Below are 17,141 nucleotides of genomic sequence, written 5' to 3'. Positions count from 1 at the left end.
TAAAATAATGGATAAAGCTTCTGGGCCTAAAAAGTGAAGTCAATGCTGAAGTGCCTTAAAACCCGCATTCTATCTCATTTCCAGCAGGGGGGGCGACTCCACTGGTTGCAAAAAGAAGTCCGTTGCTATACAAGTCTATGGAAAATGGCCCTACTTCTCACTTGATTTATTACCTCAGTAAATATATTGAGTTTATGGCCTCATTTGCTAGTTTCAATTCTTCTTAAATTGAGCATGATGTTCATTTTGTAAATTATGGTCCCATTTATTTTAAAATGGAAGATAACGCAGGGGATGCTTTAGGGCCCAGCTACACACTGACCTGTCAATCATGATAGAGGCTAAGCAATGCTACCCATGGCACTGTGTACATTTAAATAGACCTGAACTTGTTTTTGGGTGTTGTCCGTGTTTTCGTTTTAAATTTTGACCCTCTCACTGTGTGTTTTCACTTTATCAAAGTTAGCTGGGACATTTTGATCACCCAGAAATGCCTTATTCAGTGTTCTGCTAACCAAGCTAGCTAGCTGTTGCTAGCATTAGCTGGTAACTTAAGGGAATGTTTTCTTCTTTTCTGTAGCCTACTGCCGTACATGCAGATGAACGGCGCCAGTGGAAAACTGGGAGGTCCGCGTTTACTCTCTTTAGTGTTTAGCTTAGCGCTGTGCTATGGAAACTCAAACAACTCTGGCTTGGCCGCGTCATCCTCCCCAGCTCCAACCTCTTGCCATAAATCGTCGCATCTGGTTCCAAAAAACCAAGATCGCCAAACTCGAGGCTTTAAAACGGCAGTCCTCAAACCAATGGGTGACGTCACGGATGCTATGTCTACTATTTTTATGTCTATGACAGCAATCCATTTGGACATACAAAAAGTAGCTCCAAGGAAAGAAAGAACATGCTTACACATTACTAGACTAAGGCAGTTCTAAAGGGTTACGTACAAGGTAAAGCAGGAAGTGCCAGCTGACGGCGTAGTACTGGACCAGATGGGCTGTGATGTGTGTGGAAGTGTGGGGGGCAAAGGTCACCAGAACATATGTCCCTGTTATTGCCAGGGTGCCACCTATAGGAGAAGGAGAGCGGAGAGTGATGAGATTGTAGTGAAATAGTTTTGTTTCAAATTCATATGTGATTGCAGAACTAGTCGCAAAGAATTTAAACTTGCCTGTTTTAGCAGGCAATATTCTCAGATTCTGGACAGCAAATATATGGCTGTTTATAATGAAGGTAATACAAGTGATATAAACCGTCACTCTAAAATAGAAAAAGATTTTTCAGATAGGTTGGTTCAACCTTTGAAACTGGCACTAGCCAACAGATGATCAGTGCCCTTCTTTTTAGTAATTGAATAGTTTTAAATGAAATATGACTTGACCAAGAAGCATACACTCAAACATTTGTTTTAGAAACAAAGTATTTTACTTAAAAAGTTAAAACATCCAGTCTACATGTCTGCTAGTTTGGACTATGCTGATGTCATTAACCACATTCCTTTGCCTGGTACAGCCCCTATATCACAGTGACATTCATTCTATTATTGGTGATATCACTATATGTGATACATATTTACATCCTGTCCAATGGGCATGAACAACCCTTTTTTCTCATAACCATAATTGAAAACTTACGTACATATTTTACCAGCCTCCCTCAGTAAAAAAAAATTCTAAAACTTTAGAATTAAAACTAACCTTCAAAAGTGAGCTGGTAGTTACTTACTCTGTCAAAAGAATGACCTTTAATGAGTTTAAATCCTTTACTCTCGGGCTTGGAAAACTCAGTTTACCTCATTCACTGAAACACTACCACAAGCTGAATGGAGCTGTCATTTTTAGTTTTCATCCGTTTTTGTCACTCATCTTTTACATCTTATCTGTTGGTTTGTATAATCCTTTGCAAACGAGGCACTGCTGAAAAACAAAGCTTGCTCAGTGATTTCCCCCTGTATAAATAAATGTTTCCAATATGTGGCTGCAATTACAAGACAATAGTGAGGCAGGCAAAACAATTGCTGATGATTTATCCAGGAAACCAACAGTATGCAGGGTTGTGGGGTGCTGATATAAATGTCCAATCTAGCGGTTGTGACTCATAATGACCATGTCATTTTGGAGCAGACTTTACAAATTGTTATGAAAAACAATATTATATATATGAAATAGATTTCCTCTGTCACAAGATTTTTTTTCTTCACACTGACATAATCTTTAAAGTACCTTTGATATATCTGAATGTTACTTTTCAAGTCACAGCAGCAATCTGAGGGGACACGTACTGTATGTCCTTAATGATTGAGTGTTTGCTTACCAACAATGTCAGAGGCGCGCACCGTCTCCTTGAGGAAAACCACGGATATGACAGCGCTGGCTGGGAAATGAAAATATATTCCTGTTAGTTTAACCACCAACAGAACATGCCACAGTTCAAATTCAGTCTACTAGAATATAATCTGACCTGGAACACAGTTTTATCTCGCATTTAACACGGTCTCGACGTCAAATAATTTGCTCAACTTGCTCTCTTTGGTTTATCACAATAACATACCAAACACGGCTTGTCCCTGGAGAATTAAATCATAATTGTTGTTCAGACATTTTTTTTGTTGTTGTCATAGTCTGGATTGATTTCTTTTTTGATGCAACAAGTCAGTTTAATCACAAGCAAGATCAGATAATTAACTGAATATTGACTTGATAAAAATACCAATTACATTAATAGTGTTGCAGACAGACTGGCTGTATGCATTATTATTGGATAATAGTAATTAGATTTTACTGTGCAGAGTGAGAATATCACTGTCATTTCTCACATATATATTGTATGTACACACAAATCATATGCATTTACACATACACACAAAGCACTACTACTTACAAGTGCATGTCTGCATAAATAGATACACACACAATACTTGACATGTTTATATTGATGAGCCTGATGGAATCTGTCAGCTTGCTTAGATAAATGGAGCTCATTAGGACATCATAACACCAGCATCAAATTATGGCAAGATGTTGTTCCATGCACATTTTTCACCAACTCATTTATCAATATCATTGTCAAAAACTGAAACGCTGAAAAGCAATCAGTTTCACATGAGCTAAGGCTCAGATTAGTCTTCTTAATGTTTCCACGGGATATGCAATGAACCAAGGGGGGACGCATAAACATACAGCATTTGGCTGTCACAGAGACAGATAGTGAGACAGGCAGATACGCATGCCAACACACAGACATGCAGATAAACAGGCAGGTACACAGATGGATGGCCACACAGGCGGACTAACTGGCTGAGACAGAAAAACAAACTAGAAGACAAATAGGCAGTGGACAGACTGACAGGGAGCCAAATAGATATGCAGGTGATGGCAGCCTGTCAGCGAAGAGGTCAGTTTACATAACACACTGTGGCTGACATGTTGGAGGTGCTCAACACTTAACAACACTATTGAGTACCACTTTTTCTTTTTTAAATAATTTTCTGTCGTATTGTTTGTTATATATTCCACCAATATTTCAGCAAAGCCAGCTGTGGCAGCTTAATTTGCTGGGAGAATTTGGAGACACCTGCAATGAAGGACTGCCAGCCAGCCAGGCAGCCAGACGGGCGTGCAGGTGATGGCACGCAGACAGAGACAAATTGAACGGGAACATGACTGGAAAATACAAAAAAATAGACAGGCAGGCAGTTTGAGTGTGTGTACAGGCTTTGCCACCATCATAAGGAGATTGGCTACAGAACACAGATAGCTCAATATGCCAGAGACACACAGCGTGTCACGTATTGGATTACTGTGGTGTTGCGGCATGACAGACAGGTTCTCAATGTGGATGTTAAACATTGACTGTAGAGCACATTAGCAAATGCTTCCACCTGAGGGTCGATTTTAGGCAACGCTAATAAACCCTAGCCCAAAAACCAAGCTTTACTTTAACACAAAAATAGATTTATTATAATAATAATGTTCCTCAAGTATGCTCATTGTCTGTAACTATAAACAAAATATTGCTGATAGAGTGTCTTTAGGAACAAATGTGTGAAACTAGGCAAGGGTGTGCATGATGCCCCGGGGACATTACTGCCAAATTGGAAGTTTATAAAGACTCTCCATGAAACAGTCAGTTGTTTCATACATTTCATACAGCGAGCGTGTTCGCATATACATTTATGACTCCTCCTTTGCCTCTGGGACCAGCTGGATCTAACACGTAACCATAGCAACTCTGTACAAAGAGAGATTCACACAGCTAGATAAAATGAGAAATTTGTGTTTCTCTCTCTCTCTCTCTCTCTCTCTCTCTCTAATAGGAACCTCCCTTTGGGAAAACACACCATGTCAAACATTCCTTTACCACACGGATACAACGTAAACTTATGAAAGCAGCGAAAGCTGAGCTGGCATCTTCCAGAGAAGCTCAAATAAAAGAACTGTTGCCACATTGCAAATATTGTGTTCACAATGTCACAAAATATGGTGACTTTTAAACACTCTCTTCTCCCGTTAAAATGCTGGTTTCAGAAATTCGCAAACAATATATATCATGAGTTTGAACATGTAATATTAGTTATTATAAAATCAAAAGTTCTTGTTCTGACCTGGAATGACAAACCAAACTTTCTACAATACTTTAACAACCATGGTGAAACGTGATTTTTCACAATTTTCCGATGTACATTTCCTTAATTAAAGCCAAATATCTATTTAAATAAATAAAAACTTCACACAGTGATAACACATCTAAGTCAATGATACAGTGCTGCAGGTCTGACATCTACAAGCAATGCTGATGGAGTGTGTGAATCAGGTCTCTGTTTATTTTCACCATTCCAGCCTCCCTCCGTTTTTGCATGTGATGACATGGTATCTGACGGAAAGAGCTGATGCTCTGCTCCATATAACAGCATTTGGGATGAAGCTAATAGAGACCGATGGGCTCTTTGGATGGAGACAGTAGTTATTGCTCTCCATGGAGTGTCAGTGTGTGTGTGACATGCAGGGACAGGCGGATGACAGCAGCGTCATCAGTTCTCCCGATCCCGTCCCTTTCCTCCTCTGCCTCGGCCGTCTCTGTATATATCTCTGCCTGTTGTCTTATTTGTCATATCCTTATTCTTTCCTCTTCCTTTTCTTCCTATCACCTCACCATCTTAGTATCCAAGATCACAGAGAAAGTGGTAACTGAACAATTACCTGGCATAAACTAAGGACAAGCCTCACTCCATCCCATGCTATTCGGTTTTGGAACAAACCTTGAACTGAAACGGCTAATTGATACTAATATTCATTGGAAAAAATAATTAAAAAAATAGACAGTGGGAGTGCTGTAGGGGCTGTATTTATGGACTTGATAAAGCATTTCATACAGTAAATCACAATGTTCTTCTAAACTGTCCAATTTTAATTTATCTTTAGATGTAATCAAATGGGTGGAATATGCACCATAGTTAAAAACAAGACTTCATCGTTTGTTGATTGGTCTGTTGGTGTCCCGCAAGGCTCAATTCTAAGATCTCTTGTATTTAGCTCATATGTGAACGACCTGCCACTTGTATGCTGTTGGGTACACGTAGGGGTACAGATCAGATTATTGGCATATTATCAAAGATGTTTATCAATATTAATAAAGTTATGAATATGGTTATTAATAACTTTATCAAATCAACAAACAATCAAAACGGGGCACCACCCTGAAACTTCAGGGGCCAATATTGAACTGTGGAATAGTCTCATTTGTCAGTGGAAGGGTGAAATCCGAGCACTGACCTGTGTTTAACCAGCAGTTAATACAATAATACACAAATAATCACAAACAACTGCTAATTAACGTATAGTAGAATTTATTAACTTCAAAATTATCAATGGCCAATCAATAATCCTTTGATCAATTAAAACCAATATACGTTTCTTTTAAGTACAACAAAACAAAGCAAAAACAAAACAGCATGTGGGGAGACCCTCTGTGTGTGTGTGTGTGTGTGTGTGTGTGTGTGTGTGTGGGTGTGAAAGATTAGGGGGGGTTGACGAGGTGTAGTCTAGCCAAAGACTACAAAAATGGCTACTCCTGTGAGCTGAACAAAACTGTTTCACCCCAAGAGGGCGGTATTGATAGGCTAGGCCCAAGATTAGCCGTTAGCTCATTCAGGCTAAGCTATGTGCTACCAACAATAGGCTAGCTGCTAAGCTAACGTGTCTGCACACGTGTGGTTGACAAGAGGGAGACACCGGAGCGCAGAACTGTGGAGCGGTGCGCGCTCTGCAGTTTATGTGACTCGCTGTTTGGCCAGCTGTTCACCTTAGCGCGTGTGTGTAACTAGCTATGTGTTCATATATGTGTGTGTGAGAGAAAGGTTAGAGAAGTAGGAAAGAAAGATATATATATACTTGGATCTAACAGTACCTAAAACTCCTCAGCAGTGGGAGAAGCAGAAAATAGCATTTACAGCCTGAACAAGCTAGCTACATATTCAACACAACATATCAACAATGCACCGTGATCAGAGTACATTCACAGAATAGATTTGACTCAGCGGTCACAATCATAGATTAATACATTACACGCGCAGCAGTAGCGCTGTATTAATCAGATCACATTAATGGTAACACAAAGTAACAGCAATAGCAAATTACTCATTAATAAAACACACTATGTATCTCTGCCCAGACGTAAGCCTTCTTACTGTGTGTTCAGTCCGTTTGTCCGTAGGTTTCCACGAAAGAAACGGGGGTCCGTGTCTGCTCGTCAGCAGATCAGAGGAAGCTTTCCTTCCAAAAAGAGCAGACGGAAGGGAGCTAGAGTCGACTTGAGAAGACAAACGTTGTTTCCTTCTCCTGCAGATATGAAAACACTGGCGAGTGGTTTCAGAGGATCCACGGTGCTCCCAGCACCGAAATTAAATCCACTTTGTTTCAAAAATGGAAGTTTTAGCACAAACTTGTCGTGCTGACCTGTTGTCAACTGGAGTTGAGGTGGAAAGCATTTGTTTCTGCGTGTCATGCTGTAGTGACCAAAGTCACAGGGCAAAGACGAGAAGTGGGGGGTGACATGGAGTTTTATAGCTCAGGCCACCAGACCTGGCTCCATGCTGGTTTTATGGTACCTCTGAACCAATGGGAGAGTCAAAGTGACGCTGAAAGTGTCGAACCTTATCTGCAGGCCCCTCCCTGACGCCATTTTGCGTCTTTCTTAGCTCCTTTCCTTCATTTAGGAGTTTGGAGCAAGGGATGTGGACTTTACCGTAGGCCAAGATCCTTTGTCTGAAAGACCACATGGTCTCTGGGTCTTTTGTCTTTGAGTCACATGTTGACTGAAAACCCTTTGCTTGAAAAAGATAATGTTTAACCTCCTCGACGGTCCCAACAATGCCTTGTCGAAACCCAAATGTATGCTGATGACACTGTTATATTTGCACATGGTAAAGACAGAGACGAAGTGGCAGCTAAATTAACATCAGCAATGGCCAAAATTTCCGATTGGCTCTCAGAGTTTTGCTTGACACTTAGTGTGAGTAAAACCGCTTATACAGTATGAACTTTTATATAAGGAAAAATGGAAGTCAACCAGATATTTTAAAGGGTGAAAGGATTCAGATTGTTTCACATTTTAAATATCTGGGAATCTTTATGAGTCTGAGCTGTCCTTTAAAAAACATGTGAAGCAGGTGAGTAGCACTATAACATTCAATCTAAGTTTTATCTGAAACCAGCTACCCTTACATGCAGCAAAACTGTACATGCACTCAATGATTTTTTCACACATCTCATACTGTAACATAAGCTGGAAAAACAATACTTGCTCCGGTTCAAACACCAACTCTCAATCATGTACCCATCACGCATAAACGAAAAGACTCTTAATTTTGGGAAATGTTGCTGTTGTTGCTGATGATGTTATTGTTGTTGTGCATTGGATATGTACTGTCTTGTAATTGTGTTTTTATTCTATAGTTAATCTTCTAAATAGAGATTGTATTTTCTGTTTCCTGCCAAGAGACTACAGACGTAAATTAGCTTATAGCAAATTCTGGTACAGCTAAGAAGCTGTGCACTGTCCCTGTTAAAGGCAGAGTTGGTAAAGTTGAAAAGCTAGCAAGATATCAAAGTCTCCTCGGGCCTCCGACCCACACACAGATGTAGACGAGCACCGCTGCGTCGCTGCTCCAGAGCAGAACGAAGGAAAGACCGCAATTTTACTTCATGTCTTATTCACCAGTAAGCAAACACCTCATATTATTATACCGAATGTTTAAACCAAACATAACTACTGTTAGCAATGCGAGCTCAGGCTCGGGGCATGGAGGCATTTCATTGGTTCTTTCCAAGCGGATCGCGAGGCAGTGATTGGTGGGCGTTTTTACAGGATTACAGCAGCTACAGGTGACGGATCTTTTTCGCCCCTTTTTCAGAGCCCATAAGTTATTTATTGCTGTCAGGGTGTAAAGACCATTTCATACTATATATTAGTGCTGTCAAACGATTAAAATATTTAATCGCGATTAATCGCATTAATTTCATAGTTAACTCACAATTAATCGCACATTTTTATCTATTCTAAATGTCCCTTGATTTCTTTTTGTCCCATTATTTTTTCTCATTTTAATGCTCTTATCAACATGATACGATACTTTTAAAACGGTGCCTGAACCGAAAGATTTATATATATATATATATATATATATATATATATATAATAAAAAGGAGCACCTTGTTCAATTGTATTTGTCTGTTCTGTATGTTCAAAAATATAAAACAATAAAAAGTTAATCTAAAAAAAAAGGAGCACAAAATGGCGAAAACATCCACTGGATGGGAAAAGAGTATTTTACAATAATTTTGAATATACCACGAGGCTGGCGAGGTGAGGCTGAGTCTGCGTTTTTCAGACAACGGTAGCTACAGTCTGGTGTTCGAATCCTCTCCAGTGAAATACAGACACACTTTACACCGTTTAGCTGTCAGCATTTTAACCGTGTTTACTCCAGCTGCTAGCTAACGGTAGGCTAACGTTAGCTGCTGCTAAGTGTAGTGTTGACTAGCGTCACGTGCAATGTTTCAATTCCCTCTAACGTCCGTTTTCGGAGCATCAGAGAGAAGCGCAGGCATTTCAGTGGCACCGAAATCCGCGTTGCTATTCGGTCCGGTAGATAACAGTCGTTAAGGCACCAGTGCCGTATTAGCACTGGGTCTTGGCCCCCCCCCCCCCCCCCTTTCACGTGGATGACATTTTACCATTCAAAACAGCGATTTTCGCCGAAAAGTGACTAGTTTGCAGGTATGTACTACTCTTTGGCCGGCTCGCAAGCCCAAACAAGTGTGTGCGGCGTGCCTGTTGTTTAGTTTCCGGTCTAGCTAGATCCGGTGTGGTGTTGTAGTTTTTCTAACGTTACTAGTTGTTGCAACAGCATGTGAAAAAAACTACAAAGTTTGCTAGGCCAAAAAGAACGTTAATTTTGTGATAAAAAATTTGACGCCGTTAAATTGGGTTTGCGTTAATGCCGTTAATAACGCGTTTAACTGACAGCACTAATATATATAAAAGTGTATATTGGAAAATGTTACCAACCCTGCCTTTAAATAAACAAACAAACAAATAAATAAATACATATTTTCCTCTCAGCATCCTACCTCCTTTCTCCTCTCTTCTACCCAGCCAACCACTTGCCTACCTCGTGTTTACTCACCCAAGGCCCCCTGTTGGAAAACAGGCACAACAGCACCACAGGAGGGGTGTGTGTGTGGGTGTGTGTGTGTGTGTGTAGCATCTCTGGTGGGAAAAATCTGCTAGACCTGGGTCTTTTTACACACCACTACAGTTACGAATGCATTTGTGTGTGTGTTTGCTCATTTGCCTACAGTGTGAGTCAGCGTGAGGTGAGAATGGAGTCATGATGGCAGACAGCAACCAGCACGTTTTCTCCTCAGCTCCACTTGTCAGCTCTGAGGAGGACAGACTGTGTCACAGCTGCAGGCATCTTCCTCTCCGTCCTTCCCTCCTTTCACCTCTTCATCTCTACCTTCATTAATTCTTCAAGACATCCAGCTGCATTTTATTCATGCCCACTCCAATGCAACACTAGTGTCTAGCAATTAGTGTTTTTTGTAGGGATGATAGTAATGATAGTAGAAAGGAAATAAGGTCGTGGCTTTAAAAATACCCATCATGTCAGCTTTACACACACCGGCGTAGCAGTGAGAGGTAGAGACTGCTCACTGGAGCAAGTACGACACCACGCAAAACAGCAATGAACAAGAGGTTCCGCCTTCTTAACGAGATTTGTGGTTTCATGCAGGGCTTTATTTAAACCATTCATCCACTTGTGAGACGTGACTATAGGAAAATCATTTAAAGCGTTGGGGTAATAGCTGTCATTTATATCCATGACTCACCACCACCTCCAGCGCGGTGAGTGATGGTTGGCGGGAGGTAAGACGTGAATCTGCTCAATATTTAACCTGCGTTTAGAGTGTTTGCCCTGAGCAGCTGCTAGCTGTAGCAACCAGGCAGGCTTTGTTTTGATTGGCTAATGGTAGTTCATGACAGCTTTAGTTCACACTGTGGGCTGTACAAATGATCATTGTTGGATTTATAATGTCAGAAGTAATTGGGACTTCTTTAATCACCCATACAATTTGAAGTGTGGAAATGTATTCATCTTCCGGGTCCAGTGCTTGATATAAACTAGGAATTGGAAGATTAAACATTGGAAGATATATAAGCTACACACAGACTTGCTGTGTAAGGCTGTAAAGCAACAGTTGGAAGTTTCTTTTTGAGAGCAAGTCTGTGCGTCAGAGACTTCACTGAATGAGGTGAAGACCCATCAGCCTCGTCAGCGAAGGTAGATGTGCAGTCGTGATACACAGGATGGAAATAGCACTGCTACTGCAAATACCACTACTACTGCAAACACAGAACTTCATTAATGCACTTCATTTTCATGTCATGTTATTTGAAGAAGGTGCTGATAAGATTTTGATTTGTCCATATCTATTAACCAGGAGATGTACTGATATTTAAAACCATATAAGAGTTCCACCACAAAAAGAACAGAGGCATGGTTGCAGTTTCAAGCTTTTGGTTGTCAACTCTCAACATCATGTAAACACATTCAGTTCTATAGAAACTGTAAGACCACTGCTCAGGGAAGGCTTATATTATAGATGTCCTAATATTTACGCCGATCATTTAGGTATTAGGTTGTATTTTCGTATATTGTCGATTACCACCCTGGGGGTCGGGACCCTTTCAAGAGGTTGTGTGATATATATGAGGGGCCATGAGATGATTAATGGGACAGAAAAGCAGATTCATTTTTTATTTATTTTATGTTTCTTTTTAATTAGATACTTCCAAATTTTTTGACACAGATCTTTTAAGGATCTGTTCTCCCAGTATGTTTCAGTAAATGGTAAATGGATATTGGTATTGTACTGATATGAAAATTCCCAATGAAAAGGTTGTGATCAAATTATGGTTCAGAAAAACCTTGCAGTATAAACATGATAAACATGCTGTTTACATGCCCCTCTGTTACTGCTAATGTGTTTGAAGAAAAACTGAAAGCTTGTAACTGCAACAATGGCTCTTTTTCATTATTTTTTGGAGTGGCCATATCTATAAAAAAAACTACATCACTGAGACTTTGTATGGAAATTTTGGAAATGTGCAGTATCTGTACTGCACTAGCTCCAATACTGTATGCATTTGAGTGAGTCACACAGTGAGTCACACACAAGAGTAAAACCTGTCAGACATTCAGCTCATAATGTAAGTGCTTGGCATAGAGAGGACTGTTTATGGCAAGATCAGAAGAAAAACCCAGACTTCACGTGGCAATGCTTCCTGTTATTCCCAGAGAAAGCCACCTTTCTCCTGCCTTCATGCATGGATAATGTATGAGGGGAAAAAGGTCGTACTTACCTATGACAGACACACAGCCTAGCGGGGCTATGAGTGATGCTGGGGCAAAGCCGTAAGCTGCAAAGTTCCCCAGCTCCCCGACACCCATGAGAGCCACACCGCACCACCACATCACAGAGGTGTAGTAAGGCTTGGAGCCACGCTGAGATTGACGGACGTGGGCATATTTCTGTCAGGAACAGAGGGAACAGGAGCCGGAGGCATCAGTCAGATTAAGCAGCTCTAATAACTGGAGAGCTGCACAAGACAAACATACACCATACAAATCATTTTACAGCCTTACAAAGCCAAATATATAACACTTGAAAAATAATGTGCACTTTAAGCGATAATACAGCATTACAAGCCGTAACACTGTATGCTGATGAGCATATCATCTCAGAAGAGGCATGACACCAATTAAGCAAATCGATGAGGTGGGAAGCTGTACAAGGCAAACACAAATGTATACTTCATAATCATTAACAATTCTGTCTTTGCAAGCTTACACTGGCTAATGAACAATGGTTAATAGCCTTTTTCAGCACTTTTTCACATTAAGTTGATGCTGTCACGCCTGCTCAGTCTTACACACCCTGTTTGTCGCTGCCACAAACACCCCAGTTTCTGCACCTGCATCAAAAGAGGTTTTGCATGTGCTAAGCACAGTGTAATTTAGCAACAGACATTATTTTGTATTATCTGAATCACAGTGGAAAAAAAGACATGATCATACCTCAGCCTCTAAAAGCTCTGTCTGGTAGAGGCTATAGAGGGTGTATGCTTGTAGTTAATGAATGCATTTACTCTCTAAATTAGTGCTGATAAGGCATCAGGGAGCATCATTAGTATTACCATCAGGTACAGACAAGTGCAACAAATTTGCAGTTTGTTTGCAGTAATTAACTGAACAATTGTATTGCTACTCACAATAATAGACTGAAATACATTTCTGATGTTTAAACATTCACTTCTATTAATTCTAGTTCAAACTGGCTTTATTTATTATAAAATACAAAGCCATTTGTGCCGTCAGCTGCCTACGTTTACAAAGATCCTGATGAAAACATAGTCTGCTAAACAGAGCCAACTGTCAGGAAAAAGCACTTCTTCGAGAGTAGAAAAAAAAGAGTCTTTACAGCCATTAAGTGCCTGCTGTGTGCAGAGTGCCTGCCGTACAGCTGGATTCCAGCGCTTCCTACCTGAATGTTGAGTGAAATGCTGATGAGGATGTTGCCACATATGGAGATTATGATTCCCAGGAGATAGGTCTGTGGGAACAAACAGTAAACAGGCACAAGATTAGGTAACGCTCTACTTGTCAAACAACAACTCCAAACACCCCATAATACTCCCTGAAGTCTTCTCTCCAGCTGTCACATCTGTCATTTCCATGACAACCACAGATACTGTTGTTCCATTGGTGCTCTGTTCAAAGGCACTAGTGTGTGTGTGTGTGTGTGTTAGCATGTGTGTGTGTGTGTGTGTGCACATGGTGTGTGCTCCTGTGGAACAGAGGCTTTTAGCGTTTTACAGTATGATATCAAACATTCATTTCTCACACACTCATGCAGTAAAAGCAACAGACACATACACACAAGCAAAAACACAAACACTCCCTCACCCTCTTAACTCTCACACTATATACAACACCTCACAAAGGTCATGATGCAGGTTGGTTGGTACACACCTTGCACCCTGAATCATGACCCATAAGCATAGTTTTGGGAATAGAAGGCAAGGTAATGTAGCATGCATTGTTGGTAGAAGTTGATAATGTGGACAAGATTAAAGTTTCACAGCTTTAAATCAACAAAACTAAGAGTCTACCAGTGGCTCTGTGAGGCTGCACTTACAGGCACAGCTAAATGATATAATGTCAGCATGCTAACAGGCTGACAACAACAATGCTAAGATGCTGATGGTTGGCAGGTAAAATATTTACCAGGTTCACCATCTAAGTATATCATGTTATAATGCTAATAATGCTATAATTTCCCAGTTAGCACTAAACACAAAGTACAGCTAAGGCTGATGGGAATGGCATTAGTTTTGCAGGTATTTGGTTAGAAAGCAAAGTATTGGACAAATTACAATTTTGACCTGATGATGGCGCTAGATGGAAAGTTAAAGATCACAAAATTCAGTAGGGCTTTATCCTTTGTAGACCGTGAATGTCTGTATAGAGTTTCATGGCAATCCATCCAATAGCTCTTAAGGTATTTCGGTCTGGACTAAAGTGATGGGGCGACACTGCCATCCCTGAAGCCCCGCAGCTAGTAAAGTTCTGGAGAAATGATGCCCTCCAAAAATGCCTTGTATAATGAGATTCTTGGGCAATATGGGCATCTTTTTGTAGCCAACTCTCAGCAGGAATGCATAATTGGTGTTTAAGTGATAGAAGGAGAAACAGGATCCATTCCCTTTAAGTGTTTCAAGAATACGCCAGGCTACTTTCCCCCATATGCTTGGAAAATTATTGCCAAGAGGAAATTTAATTTTAGGTCATAAACATACCGGTGGCTGTGGGCGGACAAAGTTTACAAAGAAATGAAAGCGTGCAGTGGGGGTAGAATGTGAATGATGAAAACCTAAAGAAAGAAACTCAATCAGTGTAGAAGAAGTAACAGCAGCCAAGCACATCCAAGTATTCATCCCTTGAAAAAGCATTATGCAAGAGAGAGGGAGGGTAGAGAGAAAAGAGAGAGGGGATATACAGTGATGGGAATTAAAACAAAGGAATAGAGGGGCGGAGGAGCTGCAAAATGAGTGGGAGGGAGAAAGAAAAAGTAAGAAAAAGATGGGAAAGAGGGCATCAACACTAGATAAAAAAAATAGAAAGAGAGGAGAGAGAGTCAATTCTCAGGTCCAGCGGTCTATTCCAAGAGATAAGACGGGCAGTCAATAATATCCATCTGATATTGTTGACAATGAGATACTAACAGCACTGTGGTCAAAGGCTACCAGAATGAATGGAGTGTAAATTAATTCCCCTGGTATCCAAACACTGATCACTATCACACAATCCAGAGGTTGTCTAGCGTTTTCTCAGGGCACATTATTAGACATCCTTAGGGAAAAAACGAAACCACCACTGAGGGGAAGGAGCTGTCATTATAGCATACTCTTAAAGTCATTAAGCAAAGACCAAAGTCCATTCTTTGAACAAGAAAAATAACTGTAATAGTCCTCTGATCTTTCTGTCAGCCCCAGAAACCACCACGCATACAAAGGAACGCCAGATGAAATAATGATGGTAAAGTTTCTCGGAACACAGTTTGGTAACCTTCCTTTTAATGAGACCAGCAGTATAACAGGATTGCATCCTCAGGTGTGCTCTATCACAGGTGCAAAATAGGAGTTTGGAACTGTGTGGATTAGGTGCAGGTCTGACACTGAACTTCAAGATCTCACATCCCAGCTACAGAACTGTTGTGTACTTCATACTTTTAAACACTCCCCCGCCCAGATAGCTCAGTTGGTAGAGCAGGTGCCCATATATAGAGGTTTACTCCTCGATGCAGTGGGCCTGGGTTCGACTCCGACCTGCGGCCCTTTGCTGCACGTCATTCCCCCTCTCTCTCCCCTTTCATGTCTTCAACTGTCCTGTCAATAAAGGCCTAAAAATGGCCAAAAAAATCTTAAAAAAAAAACTCAGATCATGTATTTTGTTTTTACTTGAAACTTACAAATTGTTAAATAATATTGTGTAGAACACTTGCATTGCTTATTTGGGTGTATTAACTTTCACTAGGGACATATCAAGATAACCACATTTCTACTTGTTGGCAGCTCAGGATCAACTAAAATCAACATTTGCACTTCCTCAAGACCTCCAAGGTCTTCGGGATACTGCCCTTTACTGCTTACATGGGATATTTATGTAACTGACAGGGCTCAAAGTGAAAAAAAATCCTGAGCCTGAAACTTGCTCATTGCGCAGTATGCAATATGCAATATGCGCAGACTGTTTTTTCATGTTGACTGTGTTATTCCAGATCTGCATCACTAACTAGACCACAACCTGCACTAACTGTATATTGGCTCTTGACTACGTTTTAGCTTCTTACAGACTGTCTATCTATGCATATTGCGTTATAACTGTTCTAAATCACTAACTGGTCCACAATTTGCAATATCTGTATTTTGACCCTTTAAGAGATGATACAGACTGTCTATTAATGTATACTGTGTTATCACCATATCACTTTCGCATATCCTTCGGCTTACTTACACCACATGTTTGTGCCAGCTTTGTAATGCCTACTTAAACTGCACTTTATGTAGCCTTTATGTAGCATATTGTATTCTGTACTCCTGTATTGTATTGAATATGAAACTGTATGTTGTTTCGCACGCTTACTCTTTTCTTGGCCAGGTCGTCATTTCAAATGACAACCTGTTCTCAACGTCCTACCTGGTTAAATAAAAAAAATAAAATAAAAAAATGTAAGTGAATTTGACTGTCAAAATAGTTAATGTCCTTCTTACATTACACAATAATAAAAGTCATAATTTTTAAGAAGTAAAAAGTTTTGGATCCATTTTTACTTCTTCCAACCATACATAAATTCAATGTAGATTTACATATTGCAATAATATCATAATCCTACAATGAATGCTTGTGAAAACAAAACTTTCTAGATATTGTGTTGATGCTTTGGCCAGGTCATCATCAAAAAAGCAAACAAGTACATTTATGATTTTGTCCATGTTGAGATTAGTTGCTTCATGTATGTTTATTGAAAACTTAAATATTTTTAGCTTTTGATATAGACTCTAAACTCTGGGACAAGGCTGTTATGTTTAAATACCTGCCATGCTGATTCCAAACAGACAGCTTTATTAAGGCAGTTTGGTCTTCAGATAGCTTTTACACAGCGGCCATCGTTAATGACAAATCGTGTTCCGCTATGAACATGCACACGTGTATTGTTTTTATCACAAACACGGTCGGTCAGTGAAGGCGGAGTCGCAGCGGTAGCGTTGGCCGTCCTTTCTGGTAACGTACTTGTTTGATAGAGTGCACGGACCGAAGCTTTGTGACTAGCATCTAGCTAATGCCTAGCAAGCATTTTATTAACACTGCTGCTATAAAGTGTCTTCCTTGAACATACGCTGCAGAAGTAAGCACCCGGCTCCCTCAATTTGAGGCACCAGTGCTGAACGGCTTCCCATCTCCACCCTTCTCCTCTCGTCTTCTTTTCATGCCCAGCACCATTTGTCTTTCTCAACTAAAG

General features: G+C 40.3%; 1 protein-coding gene across 1 annotated transcript in view; it reads right to left on the bottom strand.

Annotated features, from left to right (window-relative positions):
* Nucleotides 1–17,141, bottom strand: part of LOC116066580 (NIPA-like protein 2) — a 44,420-nt gene that overhangs the window by 6,521 nt on the left and 20,758 nt on the right. The window contains exons 2-5 of the mRNA XM_031322741.2: nucleotides 13,104–13,172; nucleotides 11,923–12,091; nucleotides 2,311–2,370; nucleotides 945–1,066 (exon numbers count right to left, since the gene is read on the bottom strand). Coding sequence (XP_031178601.1) covers nucleotides 945–1,066; nucleotides 2,311–2,370; nucleotides 11,923–12,091; nucleotides 13,104–13,172 — 420 coding nt within the window. The remainder of the gene's footprint in view (nucleotides 1–944; nucleotides 1,067–2,310; nucleotides 2,371–11,922; nucleotides 12,092–13,103; nucleotides 13,173–17,141) is intronic.

Source organism: Sander lucioperca, chromosome 10 (genome assembly GCF_008315115.2).
Source record: "Sander lucioperca isolate FBNREF2018 chromosome 10, SLUC_FBN_1.2, whole genome shotgun sequence".
Classification (NCBI taxonomy): Eukaryota; Metazoa; Chordata; class Actinopteri; order Perciformes; family Percidae; genus Sander; species Sander lucioperca.
This window is presented reverse-complemented; position numbering and strand designations above follow the sequence as displayed.